The sequence below is a fragment of the Phodopus roborovskii genome, unplaced genomic scaffold (assembly GCF_943737965.1).
Source record: "Phodopus roborovskii unplaced genomic scaffold, PHOROB, whole genome shotgun sequence".
In the NCBI taxonomy this organism is placed as follows: Eukaryota; Metazoa; Chordata; class Mammalia; order Rodentia; family Cricetidae; genus Phodopus; species Phodopus roborovskii.
Window position 1 is genome coordinate 1,110,573 of NW_026125506.1, and position 22,262 is coordinate 1,132,834.

Below are 22,262 nucleotides of genomic sequence, written 5' to 3' on the forward strand. Positions count from 1 at the left end.
CCCAGCTCTGGCAATCACTTATCACACCCTCCCCAGAGGGAGAGTCACACCAAGCAGCCTGTGAGTATGAACAATACATCCTTGGGTGAGTGTGCCCTGTCCCCTTGCTCAAGGCAGACTGCTGTGCTGCTGTACACTCCTCTGGAAGTGGACTAATAGACATCCTCTGAGAAGCCTACTAATAAAGACTGTACAGCCCAAGAAAACCCTCTGCCTGGAGCTGGCGGGATGGATGACAAGACAGTGACCCAGCGCCACCTTCTGGAGCCCGGTGGCAGCACAAATCTGTGCCCTGTAAAGGAAGAGCAAGCGGCCTGTGTCCTCGGCAGCTGCAAAGATGAGAGAGAAGGGGACAGGGCCCCTGGGGGCTTCCCTGGGGACCATGCCTGCTCCTGGACCAGTATAACGTGGAAATGTGTGTCTTGCCCCAGCCCTGGGCTAGGCTCCCTCATACAGCAGCCATAAGGTCATCTCTTCCTACAACACTTTGCACATCTCACCTTCAGGAGAGAGATACTCCTCCATGTGTTCCTGGATGTGCAGTTATCACTCCAGAGGCGCCTGCACGTCACTGACTCTGCCAGCACAGCCTGTCACCAAGGCCTCTGCACCCCCAGCAGTGCTGCTGAAGAGGGAGGGTGCATGACAGCCACAGCCAGAGAGGACATGGGTGGGCACTTCATGTCCTTCGTGCGGGTAGCCCTTCTGGCTTGGGGCCTGCTGCTTGCCTAGCATCTGGCACGGTCCCTGCAGGTCCTGCAACATCGAGTGGAAACCAAAACACTACAGAGCTCGGTTGTGTCACAAAGTGCTAGCTACCAGTGAGGCATGTTGACTGGCAGATTCTGTGACCTCCTCTCCATTTACCTGCGTGTTTAGTGCGTTTTATAGCCCTGGAGACCACAACTGTGCCTAGCAGGCAACCGGGGCTTAAACTTGTTTTCTGAATGAATGTGTCAGCAATCATCCTTATCATCTTTGAGAGTGTGACTTGTGGGTCTTGCAGAGTTAGTAAAATGACCCCCAGTAGCTGCACAATGCTCCCTCTACAACCACTGGATGGGGTTGGCCAGCAGATCTTTGCCTTGGGTTGTAAGTTCACTGATGCTAGATGTTCTCCTTGTCGACTACACTGACCCCTCCTGGTCCTTGTGCTTAATGGTACAATTGCCCCATACAGGACCAGCACTCTGGGATGCTCCTTATGGAGCTGATACCACAGAGATGGGTGCTACTGTGCATAGAACTCAGGGTTGTATGACAATGTGCAAGGGACAAAGAGAAGCTGGAGTTGGCAGGCGACCAGACTGATGGGGTGGGGTGTGAGCCTGACTCCTACACTCAGCATGCTGTTGTGGCCCTGCAGAGTGATGGGGGAGGGGGGTTGAGCCTGATTCCTACCCTCGTCCTGTCTCCCCAGGAGCTGCCAGAGCATGACAAGCTTGTTCAGTGGCACCGTGTCACCCAGCAAGGACGGGACTTCCTCTCTCCCCAGGAGGCAGAACTCATTGGCCAAGCCCCCACTCCGTGCCCTGTATGATCTGCTCATCGCGCCCATGGAAGGGGTAAGTGCCTCCTGGGGCATGAGGCTCCTTGATACCAGAGTACATCATTTACTGGTCAGTGCCCATGCATGTCCCCCTAGAGCATTTCCTGTGACGGCACTTGGCATCTTTTCCCTGTAGGGAGTGAGGTGCATTTGAAGGACATGTCTGAGTAGCACGGGGATAAAGGGGAAAGCTCCCTGAAGTACTGGGGCTGCAGGCAGGGGCCGTCACCTGGTCAGGGGGAGTGGCTGTGTCCAGGCCCTTCCTCAAGGTCTCTTCAGCCTTTGCCAACTGCAGCCTTCTAGATATGGTTACTTCTGGACAGGCCGAGCCCCTCCTCGCTCTTCCCTGTCCTTTCCTATCGTTCCCCATCTCCACACTGCCCTGATAAGGCTCTGGCTTTGCTGACTGAGGAAGACTAGACACTCTCTCAGAAGTCTTCTATCCTCCATGAAATGCTCCCCCCTCCACGCCTGTCACTTGCTGCTGAATTGTGTGGGGAGCAGGTGGCAACAACTGTGGCGTGGTCTCTGCCTGGCAGGCTCCGCTCAGCACCCGGCTCAGCAAGGCCTCCACCCGGCAACACAGGAGTCTCAGGGCTTGGTTCCTGCCTACTTCTCCCTTGAGACTCAATTCGCATTCCCAGTCAAGGCCAGGACAATCCCTCAGCAGCTGGCATGAGGCCTAGTGCAGACGGGCACTCAGGAGTGTTTACGGAGCTGCTTCCAGCCAAGGGCACGTTTACAGCACAGCAGTAAGGCAGAAGACCCAGGGAGAGACTAGTAAACAGCTTCTGTGACCACCTATGGCAGACTGGGGCTTTCCAAGAGCTAGCAGCAGACAGCCCCCGCCCCCAGAACCATAGCCACGCAGGCCAGGTTTCCTGTGCATATGCCTGCCAGAACCCACTGCTGGGTCATGGCTGAGGCAGCCCCTATCTTGAGAAGCCACCACTCGCTGACTAGTGTAAGCAGAGCTGGGTAGTAGGGAATCAGCAGAGGAAGCTGAGTGCTGACCACCTGACTGACACCTAAGACTCTGCCCAATGCAGGAGAGTCCAATGCCTGGGCCCACACATTGTGAGGCAAAGATTCCTCTGTATGTCAGAGGTTGCTTCAGAATAGGCAGCTGGTGAAAGCTGTGTAAAGAAATCCCTGAAGTAAACAGAGCTGGCTGACCCCTGCTAACCAGGCTGCCCTGGGCTGGGGCCTAACCTGAAGTTTCAACAGTCAGGATGCTAAGGCAGGACTGTGTGAGCCAGGGGTTCTCAGCCACTCTAAGCAAACATGGAAAGACTCTGATCAAAGTGTAGTTTAAAAACAAAAGAATCCATTTGCGATTTAAGAAAAGCACTTCTGAGAAGCTAGATCCAGTTTTGTGCTCTGTTACAGCTATGCATTTATAGTTCAAACTTAAGCCATACCAGGCACTCACTGCCCTAAGTTTGGGGAAAACCTAGCAGCCAGGGCAAAAGTGGCATGTCAGCTGGGGTGTAGCTGGGGTGTAGACGGAGTATTCTATTCTGCCTGGTCCCACAGCCATTAAGCCCCAAGAGATCAGGGAGAAGGAGCAAGCCATGACACACCTTACCTCCTTAGTGTCTCAGCACTGGGATGACCCCTCTGCCTCCCATTTCATGGCTGCCCTATAGAAGGGACTGTGTCCTCCTGTAAACATGCCACACCTCTGTAGAGCCCACCAGAGGGCGACATAACACTGCCAGCTTCCAGAAGCAGCCCCTCCCCCACCTGTGCACAGAGGAGCCTGGTGACTAGGAATCATGGATGCTTTGAGCCTAACTCTGGCTTCTTCGTGTGGAGCAGATGATTATTTAAATAACTGCTTCCGTTCAGCTGTGGGACACAATAGTGTACTGTGGGGCATTGCCAGCTTCTAGTTGAATGCATTTTCAGTCAGACCCCATTCTAATGTCACCGGGGAGCAGTAGGAAGTGTTTGGAGTGAAAGGCTGGCAGGGGGTGGGGTGCCAGTGACTTGGTCTGCTTCCCTGGTTGTGAGAAAGGGAACCGGCTCCCTCTGAAGCCCGTGTGACCAGTCCAACTGTAACAAGTACTTATGAGCAGCCATGTGTGACATCCCCTCTACCCACATTAGGGCCTTCCACAGTGCAGGCAAGTGTCCCCTTCCGCAGGCTTGTAGGGGGCAGTCTGGTTGGCAGTCACTCCCTCCATGGAGGCCCAGACTCAGGGGCTTCCTCTAGTTATATATAGCCTGTCACCCTCATCTTTTATCCCTTTGCTTCAACTCTACTTGGGGTAAAATCTGAAACGGATGCTTGCTCCACGGAAATCATTTACATGACTTAGCCACACGGCTGTTTGTAAAGGCCAGAGGGAAATTGACTTGTGGTCAGGAGTCAGGTGTAGCACAGACCACAGGCTGTTGCAACTCATCTGAGTCACTATGGATAGCTGCACACTCACAATTGACCACATGTGCAGTTCCCTTTGCTTCCTGGGCTTTGAGGAAGGGATGCCAACATTATTAAACACGTACAGCCAATCAGAGCACTGCCCATGCCAAGCAGAGCAACCTACCCTTGCTGTTTCTCCTTAGTCTTGGTCTTTATTCTGGAAAAGGTAAGACCCACCACAGGCTAACAGGAAGGTAATGGGAAGGGGTTACCCAGGAGCAAGATGAACCACCCGTATGAGGGAACCCTGCAGACTCTCCAGAGCTGTGGGTGTGTGTGCCTAGAGAGGTGTGGCCAACCCACACATGGTGTTTGCTGCTGAGCAGGCAGGCAGGCAGTGACCAGCAGAAGGAGGGTTACAAGGAGAGGGTCGATGGTAATGTGGCTAAGGAATGGCTCATGGCTGAGATGCCACCATACAACCTCCCATTGCCTAACTCAGTCTTGCAGGATGGCTGCCTCCTTGGTGACCTCTACCCTCTCAGTGGACACAGCCTATCCTTGAGTGAATACTGAGGAACCACAGTGGTACAGGGCCACTTCTAGGGCTACCTCCATCCACCTTCCACAGGAATAGGCCCTCCCTCTGCAAACGCTGCCCCCTCCTTGCTGGGCTACCATACAGCTTTTTGCAGGTGGTACCTGGCCTCTCATGGTGTACAGTGAGCACAGGATGGGCACGTAGCAGTGTATCAGAAAGCTGAAGCTTCTAGGTAGGGAACTCCCAACAGCAGAGTCGTGTAAGTGGACATACTGCTGTCTCTGTGCTTGTGGTCCAGGTCCCGTGGCGTGGGTGGAGTTACCTGTGACCCCATAGCAGGGGGTACATTTGCTCTGCAGAGCTTCCAGCACGTTCCTCTGTCCTCAGTGGACCACGCCCATAGATGCTACCATAACAAGGAAAACGGTCCGGGGACATGGGTGGCCTACAGGATGACATCTGGCCCAGCTTTACTGGGGCTTGGACAATGGAGGCTCAAGAGGACCTCACAGGCTGGTATCTGATAAAATGATTCCTATGACTCTGGGACCAAAAGCTTCGATCAATTTTGCATGCAGAAGATCACCTGAATCCCTGTGTTTCCTGTATTTTGGAAAGCAATGCCCAGTGTCACCACCCTCATTGAGGTCAAAGTCCTGCCACTGAGGTCTAGCCCAGGACTCAGTGTGCATGAGGTGTAGATGCCTAGAGCCTTACTCTGTGAGCACACGCACTCTCCTGGCGGCTCTGGTGCAGCAGTGGCCATACTTTTCTACACCCTGGATCACATCACGGCTCACTTAGCTCTTCTCAGGAAGTGGTTTGTAGAGCACATGAGAAGTGCCCCCTGCTTTCAATCCCCTGCTTTCTCTGTTTACCCAGATTACAAAAGGAAACGAGCCCGAGCTCCCTAGGCACACGCCACTCTGGGCTAGCAAGGGCTTCTGCCGCCCTCTGCCAGATGTTCCTGAGGGTACAACCTGTCAACCGCACCAAGTCAGGAGACAGGCATCTGCAGATGACCCTTCTGCTCTGCGGCTTCCCCCTTCTCCTCTTCCCCACTTCCTCTGGTGAAGGCTCACCTTGAACTCAGGACACTCCTCCTGCCTCATTCTTCCAGCGTACTGGGGTAACGGGTGCTCATCACCACACCCCTGAGTGCTTGGTCATCTTCACAGCCAGTTTTCCTCTTTGAGTCACAGCCTCACTTTCTGTCAGGGCTCTTTTGGAAAGGCCACCTCCAGGAAGAATGAGCGAGTGTCTTCGTGCTGTGGCTTGCACACAGACGACCTCTTCAGATCCTCACCCTAAGTTTTCTGTCAGGGGAGACGCTGTCTCTCTGACCCTGGATGGCCATAAACAGAGACAGCATCTTCAGAGCCAGGTCCCGGGGAGCTGTGCTTGAGACCCAGACATCCCAAAATTTCCTGGACTACAGGTATCCTGGCTCTGAGTATCCTTAGCTTTGTGCTCATCAAAATGGGAGACTCGCCAAGGAGGGTCCTCAGTTCTGGTACCCACGTGGTGCTCTTAGGGATGCTTCTGGGACAGCTAGCTCCCTCTGCATTCATTCTCAGCCTCTCAGCCTCCAGTGCAAACACCTGGACCTACAGCAGTTGCTCTTTCTTTGGGTGTCATTTGCCTTCAGGCTGGTGACTCTCGTCTGTCACTTCAGGTCACCCACAGACCTTGACTGTCCCTAACCTTCTCCCAGTGAGGCATACAGAAGCCCCACCCTCTGAGGCAGGCACACCTGTCCACACTTGTACAGGGTAGCACCTCTAGTCCCCACACCCTACAAGCCTGACAGTTGGCCAGGGTGACCTTGGATCATGGGCTGCCCACCCTAAGTCACCCCCCTGTGCTTACTCTGCAGGGCCTGATGCATTCGAGTGGCCCCGTGGGCCGGCACCGGCAGCTGGTTCTTGTTCTGGAGGGGGAGCTCTACCTTGTCCCCTTTGCTCTCCTGAAGGGCAGCGCCTCCAACGAGTACCTATACGAGCGCTTTACCCTCATTGCTGTGCCTGCCCTCCGCTCGCTTGGTCCACACGCCAAGGTAACATACCGCCTGCCTCTGGGGCCCATCCCCACACCCCATAACCTGAACAAAGGGTGGGGATAGCAACCGGGGCCCAGGGCAAGGGCCAGGGCATAATTCCTATAGGATAGTTTCTGCCTCAGTGGTTCTGAAGTTTCCTTAGCTGACTCCAGCTCCCAGATGGACACTGCTGCGCTCATGCAGCACACCAGGCAACTGGGCGATGCCGGCTTCCCTGATGGCAGCAGGGAGCTGTCCCGGTGTCTGAGGGGGCGGGCTGCACTGGGTCACAAAGGTGCTGCACATGTCGGGTGAACGATGTTATCCTGCTGACAACTGCTGTTTCCTCCCCTTGCAGGGTCACCCGAGGAAGACCCCACCCACATATTCCAGCTCCACTGCCATGGCAGCCGTCATAGGCAACCCCAAGCTCCCATCAGCAGTAATGGACAGGTGGCTGTGGGGGCCAATGCCTTCCGCAGAGGAGGAGGCATACATGGTGTCAGAGCTTCTGGGCTGTCAGCCCCTTGTGGGCAGTGTGGCCACCAAGGAGAGGGTCATGAGTGCCCTGACCCAGGCTGAGTGTGTCCACTTTGCTACCCATGTCTCCTGGAAACTGTCTGCCTTAGTCCTCACACCCAACGTGGAGGGCAACCCTGCTGGCAGCAAGAGCTCCTTCGGCCACCCCTACACGATCCCAGAGTCGCTTCGGGTGCAGGATGATGTGAGTGATGGAGAGAGCATCTCAGACTGCCCACCGCTGCGGGAGCTGCTCCTGACGGCTGCTGATCTCCTGGACCTGCGGCTGTCTGTGAAGCTGGTGGTCCTCAGCTCTTCCCAGGAGGCCAACAGCCGCATCACAGCAGACGGCTTGGTGGCACTGACACGGGCCTTCCTCGCTGCCGGTGCACAGTGTGTACTGGTGGCTCTGTGGCCAGTGCCGGTAGCAGCTTCCAAAATGTTTATTCATGCCTTCTACTCATCCCTGCTGAATGGCCTGAAGGCCAGTGCCTCCCTGGGTGAGGCCATGAAGGCAGTACAAAGCAGCAAGGCCTTCTCACACCCCTCCAACTGGGCAGGTAGGCCGCTGCAGCCTGTTTCGGGTCCCTGGGTGGTCCTCCCAGCCAGTCTCTTTCTGCAGCTGGAGAAGGGAAGGAAATGGGCTCTGGGTCCCAAAACCCTCATACCCTGCCCCTGCAGACACAGTCATCACCATCTGGACTAAGGAGTTCACCTTCAGAGTGAATGCATGGCTCTCGGTGTCAGTGGACAATGGGTGTCTGTTACAGTGGCACCTAATTTAAAACCTTGTGTTAGTAAAATGAAAACAAAACCACCCCTGATGTGGCCTCATAGGGCTGTGTGCCATGTGGAGGTCACCAACCCCTCTGCAATTCAGTGTCCCTGGCAGGTACTGTGGCTCCTTCAGGGCACAGCCCTTATCGTCCACCAAGGCAGCACAAGGCTACAGCAAAGCTGTGCCGGTACTGGTGCTGGTGCCCTGACAGGGCCGGTGTCCTGCCACACCCCACAGCATCTATGTGGGAAGCCAGGCCCTGCTCAGGCTGCTCCTTCGGAACAGGAGGAACATCTCTTGGCCCCTCTGGCTGCTGGTTCCTGCCCCAAGGTCGCTCCTACAAGGCCTCTTGACAAGGAAGCTTCAGGGTGCCCAGGCTAGTGGCTGCTCAGGAGGCACCTTCCTGCCAGGGGGTATGGGTGCCCAAGAGGCCAGAAACTGAGACCACGCCCACCACTGCCTAGCTCTCGGGAGCAAATGGTCATCATAGCAGTACAGTCCCCTAAGGTCCCTCTGTGCTGTCCTCAGGTTTCACACTTATCGGCAGTGACGTAAAGCTGAACAGCCCCTCCTCACTCATCGGCCAGGCCCTCACGGAGATCCTGCAGCACCCGGAGCGGGCACGGGATGCCCTACGAGTGCTTCTGCACCTGGTAAGGGCTGATGGGACCCTGTGGGGAACCTGGGCAAGGTGCCAGTGACAACCATCGGGGACAGCATGAGATGGGGGACCCAGCACAAGGCGTGTGACCAGATCCAACTGCTCAGTTTCCTACTTGGAGAAAGGCAGGGTGCTGACTCTTGAAGGCCTCTGGGGGATTAGCGGGAATGAGTCCCAGGAGTGCAGCAACACCCAGCAGCTTACAGGCCTTATACTTCATCGCCAGTGTCTTGCCTGACTCAGAAAAGGCCTGACTGTGCCCTTGGCCAGCCCAGCGTTCATGAGGTTGTAAGGCGTCTGCACAGCAGAAGTTATCAGTTAAGACAACCACCCGGAAGGGACAGCTAGAAGGATCAGGGATTGAGGGCTGCTGACCCAGACTACAAGAGACCATCTCATCCTTAAAATAAAAGTCACACAAAACCTGTCCCATCTTTCCCCTTTGCTGAAAGCATGGAGGGCAGTTCCCAGTCGTTCCCAACCCAGCCCCGGCCCAGCTGGGATCCATGTAGCATGGACACACAACTATCCAGTTAACTCACAGGCCCAGAGCAGGCATCATAGCAGAAGACACACTGCGGGAGCTGGAAGCAGGTGGGGTTCAGGTGGACAGGCCACGCCGCCGACTGTGTAACCCTCTTATCCCGCGGGGAAGACTCAAGCCCGCCCCTCAGACCCCACGCCCTGGGCCTGGGCCTGGGCCTGGGCCTCTCTGTGCACATCCATTCTTCAAGCTTGGATCTGTGTGCAGGCCCTGAACCTTGCTTGGGCAGTCAGCAGGCACTGCGCCTAGGGGAGCCTTGTGCCGCTGCGAGCAGCCACACGCCAGGCCTTGTGTCTGGAAGCTATAGATAGTAAAGGACCCTCTCAAGTTCCCCACCACATCCAGAGCACTCCTTCTGTGCCACTCTGCAGTGGCACAGACAGACTCCAGCAGCAGACAGAGGGCCCTTTCCCCACAGTCCTCTCTCCAGCCAGGCTGCAGGAATATTTACTGCTTTCCTCCTCCCCCCGAGCCACACTCCAGGTTCCCCGGCCACACTGTCCTGTAACAATGCCCGTCCTCCTTCAGAAGGCAGTGTGCCTCAAAGACACTGTCCCAGGCACAGACACTTCTGACGGCTGTTGTAAGTGGACAGACACTTCTCTCCCCCAGGCATCTCATCTGCCTGGGATCTCATCTGCCTTGGGTGACATGGGGGACTGCAGTCCTCTGTGGGGTCAACCTGGAACAAAGCCAGGTGTCCACTGGAAGTGGCCTGACAGGCCGACCGGGGAGCAGGGCCGTAGACATGTACAGTTCCTGGGTAAATCCCAGAGTTCTGCAAAACACCAGGCTCTGGCAGGCACTGGAAGGGCTGGGCAGGCTCTGGCCTGAGGCTGTTTTCTGAAATTTGCTATCCTGTCTGTGGAGTGGGGAAGGGCAGACTTCTTTGCCCCGGCACTGCAGCTCTGATGATCAGATCCTGACCACCACACCGCACCATCCTACGCCTAAGGCCCAGTGATCTCTGCAACGTGTCCTTGGGCCTGGTCAAGCTGGCGTTCTAGGTGGCAGTCAGCACTACACTGGCTTCCCACAAAGCACGGGGAGGAGGGACAGGGCTGACCTAGGTCTCTAACTGTCCTGTTCCCCACTAGGTGGAGAAGTCCCTGCAGCGCATCCAGAATGGACAGCGCAATGCCATGTACACATCTCAGCAGAGTGTAGAGAACAAAGTGGGTGGCATCCCCGGGTGGCAGGCCCTCCTCACTGCTGTGGGCTTCCGGCTGGATCCTGCTGCCAGTGGCCTGCCGGCAGCTGTGTTCTTTCCAACCTCAGACCCAGGCGACAGGTTGCAACAATGCAGTAGCACCCTCCAGGCCCTGCTGGGTAAGTGGCTATGGGCAGGGAGTGGGGGTGAGGGGGAGGAGGGGGAGGGGACTAGCACAGAGGGGCCCCTGAGTCACAAGAATGCTGGGCCTTGTCCTCAAGTAGCAACAGAAGCCCAGACAGCCAGTGATGCAGGGCCAATGTCTGCCTTACCCAACCTTCCTGTCTACAGTGATCACCTGGGCTCTGTCCCTTCCTGGGGGTGTTCAGTGGTCCTGGGCAAGTAACATCCACCCACAGATGAGCAGCTGTGCTTCTGGCAAACCACAGACCAACTAGGGTGACACAGAGGCACAGCACTGTGTCCAGGGTGTCCTGGACACATCACGATGGGAGAGTGAAGTGCAGGGCCAGGGTCCCTCTTCTCGGAGGCCACATGCTTCTGTGGTAAGCCACACTGGGACAGGCCTCTGGTTGGGCCAGCCTGAAGCAAACTGCCCTCAGTACTCTACGTCTGGAACTCTTTCCTCTGGAGGAGCCAAGAGCCTCTGAGTAACATCCACTCCTCTGCCCTGACTCAGGTCTGCCCAACCCAGCCCTCCAAGCGCTGTGCAAGCTCATCACGGCCTCAGAGACTGGAGAGCAGCTCATCAGCCGGGTAAGTAAAGCCCGGCTGGACAGTCGCAGACATACCCGTCTGGAACAGAGTGTGGCTTCCCTGCCTTAGGGAATAGCATCTCCAAATAGAGTCTACGGACAGGTGTCTGTCTTCTCACACCCTGCCACCTCACCCAGCTTTCTCGGCTAACTGGCCAGTATCACAGCCACTGTCCCGAGCCAGCAAGCATTGGGCCAGCCCCTGAGACCCAGCACTGAGCACAAAGCCAGCTGCGTGGCAGCTTTTAAAGAGGAGGGTAGCATTAAAGGGTTGTGAGAATTTTGGTTCCTGGCAGGATGTTGTGGCTTCTCCATCCCCCTGACTTTCCTTCTGGCCACTGAGAGTCAGAGTCCACCCCAGGTCCAGCATGTGTGGGATGCTGGATGGCATTCTTCAAGCGCACATAGTGGCTTTCCTAGTCATTCTGGAGGCCATACCTTGATACAGTATAGTGCGTGTTGCTTTGAGGTATATAAGCCAGTCTCTGCCATGTGCCGGTGTGGCTACCCTGTGTGAGTTTCACCAGGGTAGACACCCACAATGGCTGCCTCCTGGAGACTCCTCTGCTCTGGGGCTGTGAGCAGCCAGGGACCTAAGTTCCTTGAGCTCCTGCTGGATTATAATTAGCATGTCACATCTGCTTGCTGTATAACATCAGGGGGCACTTCTAGAGTGCTGCATGTTAAAACATCCAGAATGCAGGCCTATGTCCTCCAGACAAGAACGCAGGACTGGGAGCCTTAAAGTGTGCCAGCTCCTTATGCCTCTTGCTTTCATGAAGCAAAGACTTTGGGTTTGCTCACTGTGGGCCCCAGGACAACTGCACACTGGCCGAGGCACGGCTGCTCGTCTCCCTGTGTCCCCTGCTGCCTCTTGCTCCTCTCCCTGGTCAGAGCCAGGCTGGTGCGACGCTTCCTATGGCAGTGATCAGCTTGTGTGCATAACTGCTATGCTTGACTCTAAACTCTCCTCTCTCTCTTTCTTTCTTTCCCTTGCACTCTGCTGGCTGAAGGCTGTTAAAAATATGGTGGGAATGGTGAGTACAACTTTAAATAGCAATCGCCGTCAGGTGCATCTCGCCCACCCACCCCAGTACCTGCAGCTCTGAGCTGCCTGGCTGTGCACAGCACGCTGGCACAGAGCTCTGGGTTGAGGCTTGTCCCCTCCTCTGCTCTGGCTACCCTTTTCCTGTTCCACTCTGTCCTTGATTTGACCTCTGAGGTTCCACTAGAGCAGCAGGGACAGAACCAGTGACAAGCAGAGTTCACAGTGGCACTTGAGTGTGTCACATCAGCTCCTCCATGAACTTGCGGTTGCAAGAGGTAGTGTTCAAATCTTCCTCACCTTGTGCATTAAAGGTTGAGAACAGAGGGAGCCAACCCCAGCTCCTCTCCCCCGCTCCCACAGCCTCTCCTGTGCTTCAGGGAAGACAGCCCTTGAAGCGGCTGGGGCCCCAGGAGGCTCCTCCACCTTTGTCCCCACTGTCCATGACCAGCACAGCGGGCAGTAGGTATGACCTCACTGTACGGGGACTCCAGAGGCTGCAGCTGACATGAGGCTTAGGCAGGGCTGTCCAAAGTCTGGCAGGCCTATGCTCACATCTGTCTGTCCCTCCCTCAGCTCCATCAGGTGCTGGTCCAGCTGCAGGCCTGTGAGAAGGAACAGGACTTTGCCTCAGCTCCCATTCCGGTCTCCCTCAGTGTCCAGCTGTGGCGGCTCCCAGGGTGTCACGAGTTCCTGGCAGCTCTCGGTAGGACCAAGCACCCTTGACTGAACAAGATTCTTCCTTTCAGTTGTCCTTGCTGCTTTCTGTCGGGTCAGCCCTGGTGATGTGGAAATATATCAACCAAAGATGCCGATGCCTCAGCCCACTTCCCCTCCGTCACAGCATCCCCTCTAGTTCTGTCCTTAACTCCCCAGGACAGACCAAGCTTCACCCCACCTCCAGGGTCCAGGCCAGGCCAGGCCTCAGAGATGAGCAGTGGGAGCACATGAGGTGAGGACAGAGATGGGGCACACCAGGCCAGATGAAGAGGCCCCTGAGTGACGTAGAAGATGTCAATGTGAACACATGTGCACAAGCACACGTGCATGGTCCTTCCTGGAGCCAGAATGGGGAGGAGGAGAGCAGTAGGCGGCAGGTCTGATCTCAAAGGTCCTTCCACCTTCTGAGGTCCCTCTGCCAACCCAGCATAGGGCAGTCAGTGGTGGCAGCAGTGGACTCCCGGCTCTGGCAGAAGCAGAGGTTTCTGTTGCAAGCATTTCATTTATACAAATACTTATCCTTTAATGATGACTTCTGAGAGGCATGCCTGTTTATTCTTTACTCCGGAGAGTAACGTTTCCCACAGCAGCCAGAATGCCCGGTGGGTCTTCTGGGGAGCCTCATTCTGAATGCAATGTATGCCAGAATCCCACCCAAGAGTAGACAGGGAACAGGAGCTCCTTTGGAGGAATGGCCAGCGGTCCAGTCTGAAGCAATGTGCCCTCCAGTCCCAGTCATCTAACAACAGGAGCCTTCACACAAGCTCCCTTCCCTTCCCTTCCCTACCCTATGGTCTCCAGAAGGCTCAGCGAGATCTCAAGTATGAAGTCTGGCTGGTCTCTTCTGGGGGCCATCTTTGGCCACAGAGCCTGGGAGAGTGCTTGCTGGCTGTCTCTTGTGATTGATGCTCGGCTAACCTAGAACTCTGGGGCGGGGCACATCTGCCTGGAGAGCAAGCAGGTTGTGCTGTGGCTAAGTGTTTATACTCTCGGGCAACCTGACTCCAGGAAAATGGCAGAAGAGTCAGGCAAAATTCTGAAGAAGCAGTAAAGGCTGTGCCCAGCAGCTGCTCTGGGCGAGGCAGTCTGACCCTGATCGGAGTCATCTGGAAATCCCCTGCCATGCACAGCATATGATGCCTTCCACGTCCTTCCAGGTTTTGACCTATGTGAAGTGGGCCAAGAGGAAGTGATCCTGAAGACCGGGAAGCAGGCTAGTCGACGCACTACCCACTTTGCACTACAGTCCCTGCTGTCACTCTTCGGTAAGCACCTCCCCTTGCCCTCTAAGGCACAGTGAGTGATGCATGTTTAGTCTGTGTTTGAGTCTTCTAGGGAGGGGCCCACAGAGCTTCATTCTCGGGGGATACAAGCAGCAAACTCACTAACCTAAACACCAAAGTGGGGACAAGACTGGGGGACACTGGAGGTGAGGGGGCATGGGGCTGGTGTCAGGACACACCTGTCCTGCTCCAGGGTCATGCAGCTGAGCATATGAGGAGGGCCCGGCCTGAATGCTACTGTCCTGGGGATTAGTTGGCAACTGGACTGACAGCCATGGTTTCCGGGCATCCAAACCGGCAGGGCCTGCTAAACAATGTGTACTGTGACAGGAGCCTTGAGGGGGTGCCAAGCTTTCAGAACAGGTGCCAGAGGGAGACAGCACCGTACGGACATCGTCAGGAAAGCAGCAGGAGGAGTGGGCTCGAGTGCTGGCCTGAGTACATCCTGTTCTAGAGCATCTGTGAGATGCCCTGCTGCAGGGGCGGCTGGGAGACTGGGAGGAGGCCCGTGCAGGCAAGGGGGAAGAGCTCTGTGCCCTGCTGATACTGCAGGGGGTATGGATCCAGTGCAAACTAGCCGTAAGCACTGGACGGGGGCTGTGAGCTCACTAGTGACAATTGTAAGGACTAAGGCTCGAGGAGAAGGTGACAGGAGCCGAGAGAAGGGCTGCCCAGTGAGGCCTGTGGCTGGCTGTTCCACTGCCTGTTCACGAGGATTGGGGGTTAACTGTGTAAGTCTTTACGAGCTCCTAACATTAAGGATGTCTTGTGAAGGAAAGGTCAGTCTGTACGGTCCTAACTGCTAAGGATGTCTTGTGAAGGAAAGGTCAGTCTGTACGGTCCTAACTGCTCTTTGCCCCGGATATTCTGTGCCTAGATTCCACAGAGCTCCCCAAGCGTCTCAGCCTGGACAGCTCATCCTCCCTGGAGTCCCTGGCATCGGCACAGTCCGTGTCCAATGCTCTGCCCCTGGGCTACCAGCACCCTCCTTTCTCTCCCACTGGGGCAGACAGCATTGCCTCCGACGCCATCTCCGTGTACAGTCTCAGCTCCATTGCCTCCTCCATGAGTTTTGTCTCCAAACCCGAAGGGGGCTTGGAAGGCGGGGGCCCCCGAGGACGACAGGACTACGATAGGTCCAAGAGTACTCACCCACAACGAGCTACTCTGCCACGGCGCCAGCTGTCCCCTCAGGCCAGACGTGGGGGCAGCAAAGAAGAAGAAGAATACGAGGGGTTCTCCATCATCAGCATGGAGCCCCTGGCAAACTACCAAGGTGACGGGAAGGCACACTTCTCCCCAGACCCTAAGCAGCCCTGTGTCAGGGCACCAGGTGGTGTGAGGCTTTCGGTTAGCTCCAAGGGAAGTGTTAGCACCCCCAATTCCCCTGTGAAGATGACCCTGATCCCCAGCCCAAACTCCCCCTTCCAGAAAGTGGGGAAACTGGCAAGCTCAGACACAGGTGAGTCAGATCAGTCCAGCACAGAGACCGACAGCACTGTGAAGTCCCAGGAGGAGAGCACCCCAAAGCTCGACCCCCAGGAGCTGGCCCAGAGGATCCTAGAGGAGACTAAAAGCCACCTCCTTGCGGTAGAACGCCTTCAGAGGAGTGGTGGGCCAGCAGGTAAGGGCCCTGACCGGGAGGACGGCGTGGTAGCAGCACCCAACAGCACCAGCGTCTTCAGAGCTTCAGAGACCAGCGCCTTCAGCAAGCCTGTCCTCTCCCATCAAAGGAGTCAGCTGTCACCACTCACTATCAAACCACAGCCGCCAGCCAGGAGCTCATCGCTGCCCAAGGTGAGCAGCCCTACCACCTCAGAGGCCTCTAGCAAGGGTGGCCTGAGCTCTCCTAGCAGCAGCCGCCCGTCGCCTGGTCGTGACACCCCAGCCTCCCCGGCAGACCCGCCACTCTTTAGACTCAAGTACCCCAGCTCCCCTTACAGTGCTCACATTTCCAAGTCCCCCCGGAACACATCCCCCGGCTCAGGCCACCCATCCCCTGCGTGCAGTGCACCATCTCCTGCACTGTCCTATTCTTCAGCTGGCTCTGCACGCTCCAGTCCAGCTGATGCCCCTGACGAGAAGGTGCAGGCAGTGCACAGCCTCAAGATGCTCTGGCAGAGTGCGCCCCAGCCCCCCAGGGGTCCCCGGAAAATATGCCGAGGTGCACCAGGAGCCTTGACATCCAAAAGAGATGTCCTCAGCCTGCTGAACTTGTCCCCTCGGCACAGCAAAGAGGAGGGTGGGGCTGACAGACTGGAACTGAAGGAGCTGCCTGTGCAGGGGCGTGATGAGGTGCCACCCAGAGTCCCCACCAATGGCCACTGGTGCACGGAGACAGCAGCAGCACTGACAACATCTGGTGGCCTCAGCACCACTGCGGCCACCCGCCCTCTGAGATTGCCCTTGGCCAATGGTTACAAGTTCTTGTCCCCAGGAAGGCTCTTCCCTTCCTCCAAATGTTAAAGCATCTTGGCCCAGACTCGGTGCACAGTACAGCCAGTCTCTGGGTCCCTCATCTAGTGCAGTCACCCACACAGCCACTGATACCATCTCTCCTCAGACAGGTGGGCTCCCTGTGCAAGGTCACTGCCATGCCAAATACTCACGGGTAGCTTCCCCCTGGGCCAGAGTCACCAAAAGCAGGTCTCTCCTGGGGTGGGAACGGCTGTGCCTGCTCTGCCTCTTGGCTCCTGCTTCTGCCACAGGACCTGTGGGAAGAAGGCAGCACCGGTTTTGCTACCGAGTCTCTATGCATACATACATACCTTTCCTACAGGAGCACAAACAGCTCTTGTTGGGCTTCCAGGTGCTGGTGGGATATAGAATGTTCTAAGTTCTGCACTGAATCATTACACTAGCCAAAAGGAGAACTATGGTTTTTAAAATGCCAATTCTTTGTGATTAGATTGTAGCCATTTTGGTGGATACCGGAAGTCACAGCCACAATGCAATAACTCATGTTGAAAGCACTTGCATCCATCTCCAGTTGCTCCCCATGAGCTAGGCCCCGGGGGCCTTTTGACCCCACTGTTGGCCAAACTTGAATTTTCTTAAAAAAAAAAAAAAATCTGTACTCTTGCCCAGGCATTTTAGAACTATGCAATTGTGGTTTAAAACACAATGTTGTGCTTTTAAAACATAACTGATCTTTTTTGTACATGGATAAACACTTGGTTTTATTATCAATAGCGCTTTGCATTTAAAGCTATTATTTTTAAAAGCTCAAGAAATTTTAACTGTCAAATTTTGAATATTCATCCGTAAGTAATAATCAAGTTTTCTTGGGGGTATGGTTGAAATTATTCAATTTACTTATTTAAAAAAAAAAAAAAAGATAGAAAGGAAAAAAAAAGTCCCTGGCTAGCTAGTCCAGAATCCCAGGTACTTCGGCTGCCTCGCTGCGCCTTTCCTCCTCTCCCGGCTCAGGCCCTACAAACCTCTCTCCAGCACCAGGCCCCATGGCCCAGCTGCTTCTCATGGCTGCCTGCTCTGCTGCCACCAGAGTCACCATCAACCAGGTCAGTCTTCACATGCTGTTACAGTGCGAGTCACACCACCACCAGGTCGGGGGAAACATTCCACGTTAGTACTGAGAGCAGTCCCCTGAGCCAAGGCCCACCCTCACAGGAGTTGGGGGGAACCTGGCATCATGACCCCCCCCCAAGGGCACTCCTCACTTTGAGTAGGATCTGACTTTGGTTTTTTGTTTCTGGTTGTTGCTTTTTAAAGCAGGGCATCTAGCTCAAACTGGCCTCTGATTTGCAGCAATCCTCCTGCCTCAGCCTTGAGGCCTGCACCACCATACTATCCTATGACCGCACTCTGTAGCCATTGACTGCTACCTCTGCCTCAGTTTGCTCTTAGTTTTGTTATAGAGGATTCTGCATTTGACCCAACAACCTTGCTGACAAACAGCGATAAGGCTATCACATCGACCAGTCCCACCTCTGGGAGAGAAATACTTCATGAGAACAGCATGCACTATCTTAGGTTAGCAGGGAGCTCACTCACCCTGTAGCAAATGAAAACCAAACCCAGCACTGTGCATTCATTCATTCCACTTGCAAAATCAGGTCCTCGGAAACCGAGAACCAACCTCAGCCCACAGGCGGGTGGCTGGGCCCTGACCTTCCCAGCCGCCACCTCAGCCTCTTCCCCCAAGTGCCCAGAAGCCTGGCTCTTTGTGCTCTGCCCAGGGTGCAGCCCACCATCAGCAAATACCTCCACCCCTCCGACCATGTGTGGTTATCAAGCCATGGAGGACTCCAAGGCTGCCCTGGTGTGTACTCCTAGGTACATTGTTGTTTTCTGATTCAAACTGAAGAGCCAAACAGTACCTGGGATGCTTTTCATTTATCTCAGATGTTAGTTTCAATGAAAGAAAACAAAGTTGATGAAATAATGGGACCAATGTGCAGGCCCAAGTCATCGTTGTCTTTGTCGTCTTGGTGATTTCAAGCATGTGAAACAAAGTCAAAAGGAAGATTCCAGCTCCCCGTAAAGAGGACACTTCAGACCATGAGACACTGCATGATTCAGGGTTCTGTATAGGTCAGGGGTTGGCAGCCATGGTCCATAAACCAGTGATGGATTTTACCTTTTAAAATGGTTGATAAGTACAAGTCTTGATTCTGCCTCTTGGTTCACAAAGCCTGAAGCCACCTATTATAAGTTAAGGGTGATGACCCCTGGTGCATACAGCAGAAAATGCAACTCAAGTTTTGCTCCACAAGGAAGCAGTGGGCCCGCTCGGCCTGGAGCCTTGGGGGCTCACACTTGGTTTAGGTGGTGCCTACCCAGCCCCTGGCTCTTCATCCTGAATGGGAAGAGCCAATAGATGTGGGCATCAAAGTTACAGAATCAGTCTGTCTCCCCTTTGCTTGTAGTGAGAGATGTTCCCTTAAGCTCAGGAAATGAAAATTTTTAATAAATTTTTTATTAAATGTTCTACCCTGCTCTACCAGACAAAGACATGCCCCCAAACAAGCAACCACCTCCTCTGGGAGCTTGGTGGGACCACAGAGCAAGGCCACAGGCTGCTCCAGTTCTCACCAGTAGTGACTGGTCACTGCACGCTAGCACAGGTATCCCTACACAGCTCACATCCCAACCCTACTCACGCTGTCTCTGCAGCAAAGTGCAGGTCTCACCTTCCTCCCTTTTCGAGAGAGAAAAGAAAATCAGGCCACACTGATAGGTGGCGAGGTGCTGCTCACAGGGTCCAACTGCCCGGCAGCTTCATACAGCAGCTTCAAGGGCCCTTGGCTGGGCCCTTGTAAGGAGGCAAACCGCAACAGTGCAGCTTTCCTCACACGCTTCGTTTTACCTGAACTGACTGTATATGTGGCTTGTAAACTCAGCCTGTCTGTAGCGGATCCTTCAGAGACATCCACGCCAGCACCCACCCACCCACCCACCCTCAATCCTGGGCGCCTCCCCTCCCCACTTGGCATTCACACTCCTTATATGCATTGTTAAGCCGCCTTTGGCCTACATGGACTTTTTTTGTAAATTACACAGTTTCCAGACAGCATTAAACTTTTTATATTACGAAATTTGCCATGTAAAAAGAACTTCATATTTTTATTGAGGCTGCGGGCGCTTGGCCCTTCCTTTGTGATTCAGTGTTTATTAAAGCATGAGCCTGTCAGTTTTAAACGCTGTCTCCGAGTCTCTCTCTGTGCATTTCCTACAGTTCCTAAATTGTGACCCTGCAGGGATGTCAGGAGGAGAGCAAGAGACGCTTGCACCAGCCACTCTAGACACACGGAATCTTAGATGGACAGCACCTGGCTCGCTCAGAACCATAGTGTGGGGCCAGAGATGCCTGCTATCAAGTGGTTACTTAGACAGGGATGGAAAACAAACATGTGTTAGCCGCCTGACCTCCTATCTCAGGAGACTTTCAAGGAAGCTTTTCAGGAAGAAGAGCGCAGTCCTGTGTGTGGAGAAGCATGAGGCTACTGAGTGGGGCCAGGGAGCTGCAAGGACACGCGCACTTGAAGGGGCGATATCCCACCGGGAAACAGCAAAATATTGTGCAACGACATATAAAACATTAATGCTAACCTGCTGTGTCAGAACAGAGGGAAGTGGACTTTTTTAATGCATTAAATATGCATTAGGACAAAACCAGAAGAAGATTATATTAGTTGGGGAGAAACACAATACACAATAGAAAAGGACAGAAAAAGGAGAACAAATTCTGGTGAAATGAGTATCAGGAATGCCAAGTGAGCCTAGCAAGACTGAAGGGTCCAAACTCCACAGTCTATGTGCTGTGTGAGACCTCACCGCAGCACACAGCGCCTCAGATGGCTGATAACAAAGGACGAGAAAACGCCACCCTAAAGTTAAGAGACACAGCAAGAAATCAGAGGCCTGCTGTCTCATGACGAACTTAGCAGAAAGACAAAAATCTAAATCTGGGTGCCCTGACTAAAAACCTCAAACTCAGAGAGAGAGGAAGTTTGGCAGATGGTTCAGTTCTGCAAAATACCCCGTCATAAATTTCAGAAGACTTCAACCCATAACCCTAGATAGCTGGAAGACCAGAGTATGTGGTAGGCTAAACAACCCAGCACACAGGCCCTGTCTTCTAAGAGTGAAGCCACCTTCCTCAAATGCACATGGAAGGTGCATGAATACAGCATATAGACCACATGGCAGAGAACAATACTGGTCCTTAGTACACAGTCACAGGGCAGTACAGTTCACCACAGGCCCTCACCACACAGCTGCAGCACTGGCTGTACTTCTGACAGCAGGGGCACAAATGAGCTACAGTTCTCCCCAGCAGGTTATCTAAAGTACCTGACACAGAACTGAGCAACATGAAAATATGGGCTGGAGTAGAGTCATGGCAGAGCATTCAGAATGTGTGAGGCCCCGTTTCCATCCCCACCACCAACCACCACAGGGTGAAAGCTCATCCCACACACCACACAGTGTCAGCAGACTGGGGATCCCTAGGGCTTACTTTGCTCATGGTAGGAAGGTTTCTTATGTATATGTCTTATTTCTAGGCGTCTGAAAGCTGACATAGTGGACCTCAATAAAACACAACATTTTAACTTAGGCTTGCATTGTTTTTTGGGGGGAAGTTACAGACAACAGCCATCATAGTCTCTTTGGACTTAGTCCTGTGGTCTACAAACCTAAGCCAGGCATATCTTTCTATAAACCTTACTCTGGGGGTGACTGTTTATGACCCATTGGCCTGAGAACTGCTGTGGACAACACGGGGTGCACCTGGGCATACTTCCCAAATACTTTCAATTCATGGTTGGCTGGACCCATGGATGAGGAACCCCTGGGTAGGGTACAGAAAGCCAGCTATGTGTAAAATTGTAAGAATAAAACTGGTCTGGCCATGGTAGTACATGCCTTTAACCCCAACACTTGGATGGCAGAGGCAGATGGATCTCTGAGTTTGAGGACAGCTGATCTACATATGGAGCTCCAAGATAAAATAGAAAATCTGTCTTAAAAACAACAACAAACTGTAAGTTCACAAAACAAGTGGGATACGAGTGCTTTAAAAAGTCTGTATGTAATTGTAAGACACCCCCACACACACACACACACATACCCCAACCCTGAAGGAGGGCTGCAGCTCTAAGCTCCAAGTACCAGGGGCCAACTGCCTGAGCACGAGGGACGCAATTCAGGAAATCAGAGAAGATGCTAGCACAGAGAAGACTGGAAAAAGCAAGAAGGCAGAGAGTCTGCAATCAGAACAGCTCAGGGCTGTCAATGGGATGGGCAAGAGGGAGAGCTACCACCAGAGACTCTGTAGAAACAGAAAGAGGAGCCTGCACACATGCTGAGCAATGCCCCAACAGTGCATGTGAAAATGCAAAGACACTGCTCACATATTCAAAACAGACACCAGATAGATATGCAGCTCCAGGTCAGGTGTTCAGCTCAAGGTGCAGCAGCGAGTGGAGAGGACAGGGGCAGATGTGTGACATCTTGCTAGCTCGCTTTCTGATACTGTAGGAAACACCCGAGATTTCAGTTTACAAAGACAGAGAGTGATTTTTGCTCCCTGGTGAGTTTCATTCTTTGACCTCTGCTCTGAGCCTGTGGGGAGGAGACATATCACCACAAAAGCACATGAAGGACACAAGCCTGATCAGAGATGGGGCTCCACAATTCCCTTTCGAAGGCCAGCCACCACTGGCCTCGCCCTATTCCCCACCTCTTAATGGTCCCTGCAGCTCCCCCCTCTACACCAGGCAGCCTTGGGGGATATGTTGGGAACAGAGCTAAGCACCTTACA

General features: G+C 54.1%; 1 protein-coding gene across 4 annotated transcripts in view; it reads left to right on the plus strand.

Moving 5' to 3' along the window:
• Nucleotides 1–19,636, plus strand: part of Ttc28 (tetratricopeptide repeat domain 28) — a 368,181-nt gene extending 348,545 nt beyond the window's left edge. For 3 of the 4 annotated variants that reach the window (XM_051176415.1, XM_051176417.1, XM_051176418.1), the window contains 10 exons: nt 1,421–1,565; nt 6,338–6,517; nt 6,858–7,578; nt 8,325–8,449; nt 10,099–10,330; nt 10,852–10,928; nt 11,941–11,964; nt 12,549–12,678; nt 13,850–13,957; nt 14,853–19,636. In XM_051176415.1, coding sequence (XP_051032372.1) covers nt 1,421–1,565; nt 6,338–6,517; nt 6,858–7,578; nt 8,325–8,449; nt 10,099–10,330; nt 10,852–10,928; nt 11,941–11,964; nt 12,549–12,678; nt 13,850–13,957; nt 14,853–16,441 — 3,331 coding nt within the window. In that variant the 3' untranslated portion in view covers nt 16,442–19,636. The remainder of the gene's footprint in view (nt 1–1,420; nt 1,566–6,337; nt 6,518–6,857; nt 7,579–8,324; nt 8,450–10,098; nt 10,331–10,851; nt 10,929–11,940; nt 11,965–12,548; nt 12,679–13,849; nt 13,958–14,852) is intronic. The other variant, XM_051176416.1, reaches the window with a different exon arrangement.
• The last annotated feature ends 2,626 nt before the right edge of the window (nt 19,637–22,262 follow it).